Below are 9,406 nucleotides of genomic sequence, written 5' to 3' on the forward strand. Positions count from 1 at the left end.
AATAGTTATTGTATCTGTCACATCAGGTAATCTCACTTTTAAAACTGATTTTGAATTATTTCCCATGTTTAAAACTCTTATCTAAATGTGTTCCATGCAGTCATAGAATTCTGAGTGACAAGATTTTTTAGGCTTAAAAAGCTCAAGCTGTTCATGCTTCTTTTGGAATTATGATCTTAAAAAGTTAACTTAGTTCTAATACTTGTTATGTATAAAAATGAAATAATTTTAAGATCCGCAGATCTGGATGTTACACATCCTAGATTCTTTAGCAAATTTCCTTACATAAAGTCTCTTGTGATGAATGCAAATTGGGTACCTGCCAGAAAACTAAAAAGGGCAAATATTGTAAATGTTTGGGGGTTTTAAGCAATTTTGGCAATTACCATCTATTAAACTGACTTTCGGACTTTCCAGAAACAAGGGGGTAGGCATCAGTATCAACACTAATGAAGCCAGCACTTAACTAGTGTAATCTTATAACAACAAGAACAGGCTAGGAAAGCTTTTGATACTTCTGCTGACCAAATTAACATAATGCAGTACTGTGTCTGATTCATACTATGTTGTGCTGTACAGTCTTATTGGAAAACTGTTGTGTTTATATGCCTCTCAGCCTTGTCACCGGGATTGAAAAGTGTAAAAAGGATTAAATAGAATACAATAAAATGATCTACTTTTGGAAAGTGTCCAGTGGGATCTCAGAGGGATCCTTCACGGTCCAATTTCTTGACTATCTGTAAGTAATACATTGAAAGGATAAGTAACACTATTGATGAAAGAAGTACTTGCAAAAATTAGAGGACCTAGAAACATAGATGCCAAACTATCTAGGTTCAAATGCTATTGTTTGTTTATGGAGAAGAAGGGATGGGGAAGTATTCACAAGAGTAAACTTTAGGAAAATGTGGCTTGTTCCTTGCTCTTCCTATATAGTTAGTGTATTGAATATAGTTCAGAGCTGGGTGCTCCGAATTTCTCTAAAAGTTTGTCTCCCTCCATTGATTGCAGTATTTTCTGGATCCAAGTATACTTCATAAATAACACACTTAAACATTTATTTAAATGGCTTAGCTGTCAGTCGTATACATCCACAGAAACTTCTGTTATCTCAAGGTGAATTAGGAGGTGTTCTTTCTGAAAGATTACGCTCTTAAGAGAAGAATATTTATCTGTGGGGAAAACTTCACCATCTAGGTCATACTGGATAACATAACAAAGAAGAATTAAACATGTTGTGAAATTGTCATTAAAAATGATTTTTTGGGGGATCTGTTACAAAGTTATTGATAAGCTGAAGAGAATTCAAAATGAAAAGAACGTTAAGTGTTTGTAAGAATTTTCTTTTAAATAAAAATGAGTCTCCTTCCAGTTAAATGATGTATATTCTCCAGTAGAATAACTTTCAGAAAGCATGTAAAAGATTTATGTATTTGCAAGAGATTTAAGATTGCTTACAGTAGCTTACAGCATACTGGAGGAAATCCTTATTTCAGAAGGAATAAGGAAATATTGTAGGAATGATTTGTTAAAAGTTCCATAGTTTAATTCCTTCATTACAAAGTAGATAAATGATGAGTGCAATCCTTTGATTTCCCTCTTGAGGACAGAAAAAAACTAACAGTTCTTTCATAGCTCTAATTTTGGAGATTTCACTAAAAGTAGGTGTAAATCAAAAAGATTTTGACATCTAGTATTTGAAAAGTAACTTCACAAAATGGGATGTTCCTGGAAAATATATTTGTTCCACCTGTCTTATCGGCAGTGCTGCGGAAATGCTGAAAAAAATGACAGATGAAACCAAACATACTGTATTAGACAACTTTTTGTTTTCACACCTGACATCTCTATTATGGCACAGCATGGAAGAAGGCTAGTCCTACTTTTACATGTCTTTTCTACTTAAGTGCTTTATGGCATAATCTCACCACACAGTCACTTGTCTTGATCTCCATAGCTTTCAATATAATACTAAAACACAGTGATGAGGAAACAGTGCCACTTATAGCTGGGGGAAACTGTCCTATTGAACAGTTTTGAACAGGTCTGTCCCTCCTCCACAAGCCTTTTTTCCTTAAGCTCCCCAAGATAATACTGCATTGTAGCTCCTTCCATTCCCATGCTTGCAAACACTTCCTGTTTAGGAAGACTTAAATTAGTTTTATCCCAAATAAAATTAAGGAGGAGGAGGAAGAACTGATGACTCTGAAGTTGTTTAGGGAATTAGGCAGATCTAATTAACTTGGACATACACAATTACAATGCTAATGACCTGATGGAAAACCTATAGTAAAAGGGAGTGTTCAAAAATTTCTTGAAAGCTGCATCTTTAAATTCAGAGAAGCAGTCTGATTTTATTATTTACTTTGATTAGTCGTTTCTTGAAGTGGACCTAGTCTAGAATGTCTCTAAAGTACAGAACACTATGTTGATAAAGCATTTAACGTTATTAAAATTTTATCTTTGACCTCTGAATGTGTTATCATTAGTGGCATAGGATAAGGCTGTAGTGAGTAAATTTGTGGGCAAAGGTGTAAGAAAATGTGTGTAGAACACTTGTTGGATTCCTCTTTTTTTTTTTTTTTTTAAGTATTTATGTTGTAGGCCAACTGTTTTGCATACATGTGAGCTTAATGAAATCCTACCTCAGTCACTAAGTTGCAAATTTTCATTGAATGAAAAAACTGTAGACATTGAATCTGTGATGAGAATTCATTCTTTATGCCTTTCCTTTAATCCTGCTTATCTGTATGAATTCACAGATTTGAAATACAACTTAATTTTTAATTCAAACATATTACATATATTACAAAGCTTTGTTAGAAGCATTATGCCATAAAATATCTTTGAAATTCAGCTGAGACAGTGCTCAAAGTGTGCCACTTCCCATTCTTCAGTCACAATGAAACTTCAAAAATTAAAACAATGCAAGAAGTGAAAGTATAGCAGTAAAGCGGGACAATTTAATGTTTATATGTGAATATGATCTCCTTCTCTACCTAAAATGCATACAGCAGCATGAGATCCAGATATATGTAGATGATTTATACAGTAGCTTTCAACATTACAAGAAGACTTTCAAAGCCTGCAAACATTATTTTGATATTAGTATGATACCATGACAGCTATCGTTATTTTTACTGGATAAAACCTCCCAATATCTGTAGAAAAATAAAATGTTAGGACATACAGGACCATTTGTTTTTGTATTAATAATCTGAAAAAAGTATATGAATAATGCTGCGCTATCCTTTAATATACACTTGTTGTTTTATCAAGATGCCAACCCCCTCCCCAAGTTATTTCAACACAGAAAGTAAAACAGTTCTCAATTATAATCTTTGAGGTTGTTTGTTTGTTTTGTTTTTGTTTTTTTCAGCATTACAAAAATTGAGAACTATTCTAATGCCAGGAAGAATAAAGATTATAACTTATACTTGAAACTTGCCTAACAAATAAATTTAAATTGTCATTTTCTCTCTAAAAGAACTATTAGAGAACTAGTTCTGTTTAGAACTATTATTTGCTAAACTGTAGTAGTCCAATTATCAGATCAGAAATAGGTCTATACAGAAATTTTTCTGTCTCAGCATTGTGACATAGCAAAGTATTTGTTTTTCAGATGTGAATAACTGAAGTGAAAGAAGCCCTTTTTCCTTGTCTTACCTTGCAAGATAGTATTTGACTACTTCCTGAAGGGAATAAAGATTCATTGAAAAAAGGAATTGAAAGCTGTCTTTACTAGTAGATGAGGTTCAGGAAGGGCAATCTGAAGCAGCTTTTTTGGTGTTTGTGTCTTAGTACTCCTACTGGCATTTGAATTTTAATACAGGAGAACTTTAAACTCTGGCTCATAAAGAAAACTTAAGTATTATTTTTGTCAGGATTAGTGGCATGTTTATTTAAAAAGAAATGGGGGGAGGGAGATAAAATATTACTGTAATTAGAATAGGAAAAATCTGGTTTGCCTATGCCCTCATGTGGACAAGCATCTATGTAAATTGTCCTTGTTTAAAAAAAGCTTGTCTAATTCTGTGAGAAGTGGTTCCACGCTCACCATGTTGTTACAAGCCCCATATTCAGTATTGTCGTCTTCCTTCAATGTCAGTCACTAGGAATATATGTTCACCTTCTAATACAACAGGCTTAAAAGTCTTTAACCACTTCCTCTCATTTTCTTTCCTGCAGTAATTTCTAATTGCTGCCTATCTCAGGTGTTTTACTTATGTTCTGCCATCTCATTTTATCTCATTGTGGTTAAATATTAATATTAGTAAGGCTCTGAGTGATTAAAGTCCCAATGAAGTTGGTGAGAACTGTTCGAGTTTGTGAATCCAAATTTATCTGCCTCCATAAGTACCTAGCAGTGCATCAGTTTCGCTGTATTAGATGAGTTTTTTTCTTGTTTTTGTATCTGGCCTTGGACTTTTAAGGCTAATACTTGTTTATTCAGTTTGTGCAGCATTTAGTGCAGGTCTCTTAAAGGATCTCTCACCTCAAATGTTTGCTGCCTCATCCCATTGGAATCCACCATAGCAATAGCAGCAAGTTTCTTGCAATCCATAGTGTGTTGCTCTAGTAGTGTAAGAATAAACTCTAGTCAAAATTCTTTCACATCTTGTGCTTATGTATATTGACAAATGAGAAGCCCATGTATTCTGTCCACCAGATGATCTTCATCAAACTCTCAAGGTTCTTCCAAACTCAAACTTAGCTGAGGCTGGAATGGCATTTGAAGTGATTTGCACAACTCTGCAGTTACCTTTCTTTTCTTTCTCTCTTTCATTACTAATCAAAAAGACATTAAGGGTTTTGTATGTACAACTATTTCTTTTTTCCGTTGGCAGGAATAAATTAAAACAAAGTCTTCCACTGGATATTGCTTGAAATGGCATCTATAAAAGTTGCTAGTAACAGTGATTTATTTTTTTCTTTCCCCTGAGAAATTTTCAGTTGAATTTTTAAATAATTTTAGCAAGGTTGCAAGTTGCTAGTTTTGTTTTAAGTTTAAGTGATACAGTATACTAAACTTTGTTCTACATGCAGTTTTTATTTTATAGTAAAGCAGATTTCCATTATTTTGTTCATTAGTTGATATGATGGCTGCTAGGTTGTTTTTTTGTTTTTTTTCTCCTGGTCTCTACAGCTGAACTTTCTATTGAGACAAGTTTCTTTAAGCACAAACCTCCTAGGTGTAGATTGGAATAGAGTAAAACAGACGTCAAAAACTTTCCCTCGATCAAGAGAATCGCTTGAATATTGTAGACACAAATTATAGAAGAACTGCTTCAGTTCTCTGATCATTTGAGTTAGCCTTCCTTCAAATTTTAGTTATTAAAACCCTTTCTAAAATTGTAGCCATCTGTACTATATGTGTTGAAATATTTAAGGACTGCTCAGTCACTTAAGGCAATGTTTACCTGAATGGCAAGTTTTCCTTTCTTTTGTAGCATAAACATGATATCACAGCAATTCTTGTATAACACTCTATGGTCTTGCAGTTAATTTGTAAAGAGATTTCTAGGAGACATCTTTTTTTTCCATCAGGAAAAACTTTAAAAATTAAACAGTCTTTCAGAAATGCTTATTATAATTCACATTTTAATAAGTAAATTATGTAATGCGCTAATTAGCAAGCAGTTATTCTGCCGTACTGCTTATATATGCTTGTATATGTATACATTACTATAAAGAAAATATAAAGAAAGGCTTTGGCTGACAAATGTATATATTTTATATTTTATAAAAAGAATAACTGAAGAAGCCCAACTAAAGAGAAAGGCAAAAGATGGCCTTATGTTTTATATGAAAAATATTGTTTGTTTTCTGAAAACTACTCACTTCTCATGAACAAAATAAATAATTGTGCTGAATTATTATGCATGCTTTTTGAGATGCCAAAGAAAGTAAATTGTTGGAACCAAATTAAGGTTACAAATGTTCTACTAATATCATTAGAATAATGTAGCTTCAGAATAATTTTTTTCTCCACTTAAAATCTCATTTAAAAAAAAAGTATTATTCTACAATAAGTAGGATGAAACATTAACTTCTAAAAATAAGAATTTAACGTGTTGTCAGAAACTAATAAAAGCTTGATTTCTATCTATTGTTGTTTCATTTATTTTTATGTTTCCATATACTTACTAAACTAACTAAACTATTAATACTAGAACTGTTATTTGCTTCTGTGGGTTGTTTTTTGTTTTTTTTTTTTTAAAGTAAGCGTAGGTGATATGTGACTACTGTAGAGAAGAAATGTGAGTATGGAAGGACTCTTATACATTACTGAGATGCAAATGTATTATCCCTTTGTATATCAACCTATAAAGACAAAGCAGAGCTAATAAATGGAAGTAATTTAAGCAGATATCTGAGTAATAATAACTGAATTTTTAATTAGAGAAAAATTTTCAGCTGTGCATACAGCATTAAGTACAAAAGTTGTGTATCTTATCTCCTTTTAAAGAAGGAATTTGGTTCAACTAATATATTTCTGATTGCTAAAACAGAAGTACACCCCAATCTGAACTGAGCAAATCCTCATTTCAAAGATGCGGTCCTTTGTATTAATCTGATCGCCTAAATATTTAGTATCTGCTACAAGTAATTCTCGGAGTTTTCTGAAGAGTAATTTCTTTTCTGTAACAACCTGGAAAACTTTTTCGTAAACTGACACTTAAACATTTATAAATAGCATATCTGTCTACAATACCTTGAATGAAATAACTAATGTATTTTTTTGATAACTAGAAAGCTTGTATGCAGTACAGGTTGCCCTTGTCTTTCTCACTGTGCTATGTTTAGATGCTGAGCTTCTAAAGTTTCTGTTTAGTTGCCTGTTTTCTGTTGCACTTAGTAAACATCAGGCAGTCAAATCATTTTAAGTAAGCTTGAAAATCTGAGCACAAATACCTAACTGATTACGTATTCTGAAAAGTCGCCTATCGTTACATAACAAATTGATTTTTTTGAAGGATGAATTTTGTTGATCATTAGAGGAAAACAGATAATTTCTTCCTTAAAATTATTGAAATAACATTTTACATATTGCTTATTTGTGGGCTGTAATCATTGGCAATCTAACTCTAACAGCATGTATTCATAATGAGTGTTTATGTTATAGTAAAAGGTGAGTTATAGCTTGGCAAACTTCACTCGTTGTGAAGTAACTGTTCATGTAACTATTATGTAAACATTCACTTATGTAGTGATTAATATTTTATCTCTGTGCAGTTTAATAAACTCTCTTCTTCTAGACACAGCAGTAATTTGATTTGTCTCCCCATTTCTACTACTCCTGCATATTTCATTCCAGTTCTTCCACATTTGTAGGTCATAAGTTCTCGAGCCCCCTTCCTCTCTGAACTAAGAAAGACTTTGGGAAAATGTATCTGTTCCAGTCTTGCTCTTACTGCTTCATCCCTTAACTCTTCCTAAAGAAGTAACGATCATTAAGCCTCTCACTTGTGCAGAATGTTATTCAGTTCTGAACCGAGTGTAGGGAAGGCTGTTTTTTCAAGCCACGGATTAGTTTTATTGGATGAGAGATTTGACCAAGAATATCTCCTTGTGTTTCTCTAAGGAATGTCACTGTCAGCAGGATCTTCTCCTCTTCATTCCCCCAAAATAACTCCTCATACATCTCCTGCTCCTCGAAGAAGAAGTCATACTCCCAACTCAGCAAACTATATGGTGCCTACTAGTGCCTCCGCTTCTGTTGCTAATGCTGTCTCTCAGCCTCCATCTACTGGCCAGGTGATCCAGAAGGAAACAGTGGGTGGAACAACATACTTCTATACTGATACAACTCCAGCACCTGTCACAGGAATGGTATGTTTGTTTTTGATACAAAAGTATGTGGAATTTTGAAATACTGATTTGGCTAATACTGTTAAAAAAATTGTGCTTAAGAATACTCTGAAACCTTTATTCTGTATAAATATTTGGCATTTTATGTTGTAATCATCCTTTAAGATTGCTGAAATGTAAAGACTAGAGAAAAGATGAGTGTTTTTGTGTATTCTTTATTTCCCCTGTGAAGAGTTTTTGTTTTTCACACAGCAGTAGAGAGAAAGCATTTTATGTATGTCTCTGTATATATACATAGAGAAAACATCAAATGTTATTTCAGATTGTTTTCATTTCTGATATGTTAAATCTTAAGTTTATAGCAGAGAAGGGAAAAGGCAGTTACAAAAATGTTAAAATATAAAAATACACACAGAGACATACCTGCACCCTTGAAATAGTTGGTAGTGAATTTCTCATAAGGAAATGGATATGCATCTGGCAATATATTCATAACATGTGCTATGCCTGAAGACTTCATAGTTCAGTAGTTCAAATGAAAGGATAATAGATCTCTACATTTTCCCAGCCCTCAAGGGTTTTAAACTGATTTTTAAAATGCTTTGTTCTCAGGTATTCCCAAATTACCACATTTACCATCCAGCTGCACTCATGTTGCTTACATGCAGCCTAAAGCAAATGCACCTTCCTTCTTCATGGCAGATGAACTCAGACAGGTAAGATTATAGAGAATTTAAAGGAAACTGCATATCTTGGAGAAAAGTAGAAAATCACCAATAGTAGAAGAGAAATAAACACACCAAATCTGTTCAGTCAATTTTCTCTATGGAGAATTTTAAAAATCTAGTTCTGCAGCAGACAAAATACCGCAGAGGATGAGGGCAGGTTATAGCATACATGACTGTAGTCTAAACTGCATGCCATAGTTTCCTATTCAAGTAAATATTCTTGATGTGTGTGGTACCTTAGTGTGTTTGAGTTCATTTACATAGCATTTCTTTAAAGCTGTAATCCTATTCAGTTTTAAAATCTTTCACCAAAATGAAAGTGTATGCAGATGTTAGTTGCTGAGTGCTTCTTGAAGGGCTGGCTATGACCATTATTTCACTGTCATAGTATTAGGTGCCTCTGCCAATGCTAGTTTTGGTTAACCTGGCTTCTGCAGCCGCTTTCTTCTGCGGAAAGAGTTTATACATTCTAGCATTAATTTTTTTCAAGTGTGGTGTATGTTGTTTTTTGGTGTGTGTGTGTGTGTGTGTGTGTGTGTGTGTGTGTTTTCTTTTTTTTCCTGGGACTCTTGCATCAACTAGCTATTCTGGTACATGTAGTCTGCCTTTCAAAGGCACTGTACTGTTAGCTTATCAAAGATAACTGAATTATAAAGTTCAAAACTTGACGTAATTTGTTCTTCAGGAACTGATCAACAGACACTTAATAACTATGGCCCAGATTGATCAAGCTGATATTCCTGGTAAGTAAGAATTTCTTATAAACTAAGCTGTGATCATAGGCACAGTTGCACAAAAATATTCAATAATATTAATAGCATCTTGCAAAAAAAAAATCTGTTTTTAATTTTCATGAGGTCTTAATA

At 33.3% G+C, this 9,406-nt stretch overlaps 1 protein-coding gene across 1 annotated transcript in view; it reads left to right on the forward strand.

Annotated features, from left to right (window-relative positions):
- PAN3 (poly(A) specific ribonuclease subunit PAN3) overlaps positions 1 to 9,406 on the forward strand; it is an 82,592-nt gene that overhangs the window by 46,380 nt on the left and 26,806 nt on the right. The window contains 4 exon segments of the mRNA XM_067290787.1: positions 7,586 to 7,833; positions 8,425 to 8,458; positions 8,461 to 8,528; positions 9,226 to 9,283. Of these exon segments, the coding sequence (XP_067146888.1) occupies positions 7,586 to 7,833; positions 8,425 to 8,458; positions 8,461 to 8,528; positions 9,226 to 9,283 (408 nt within the window).

Source organism: Apteryx mantelli, chromosome 1, assembly GCF_036417845.1.
Source record: "Apteryx mantelli isolate bAptMan1 chromosome 1, bAptMan1.hap1, whole genome shotgun sequence".
In the NCBI taxonomy this organism is placed as follows: domain Eukaryota; kingdom Metazoa; phylum Chordata; class Aves; order Apterygiformes; family Apterygidae; genus Apteryx; species Apteryx mantelli.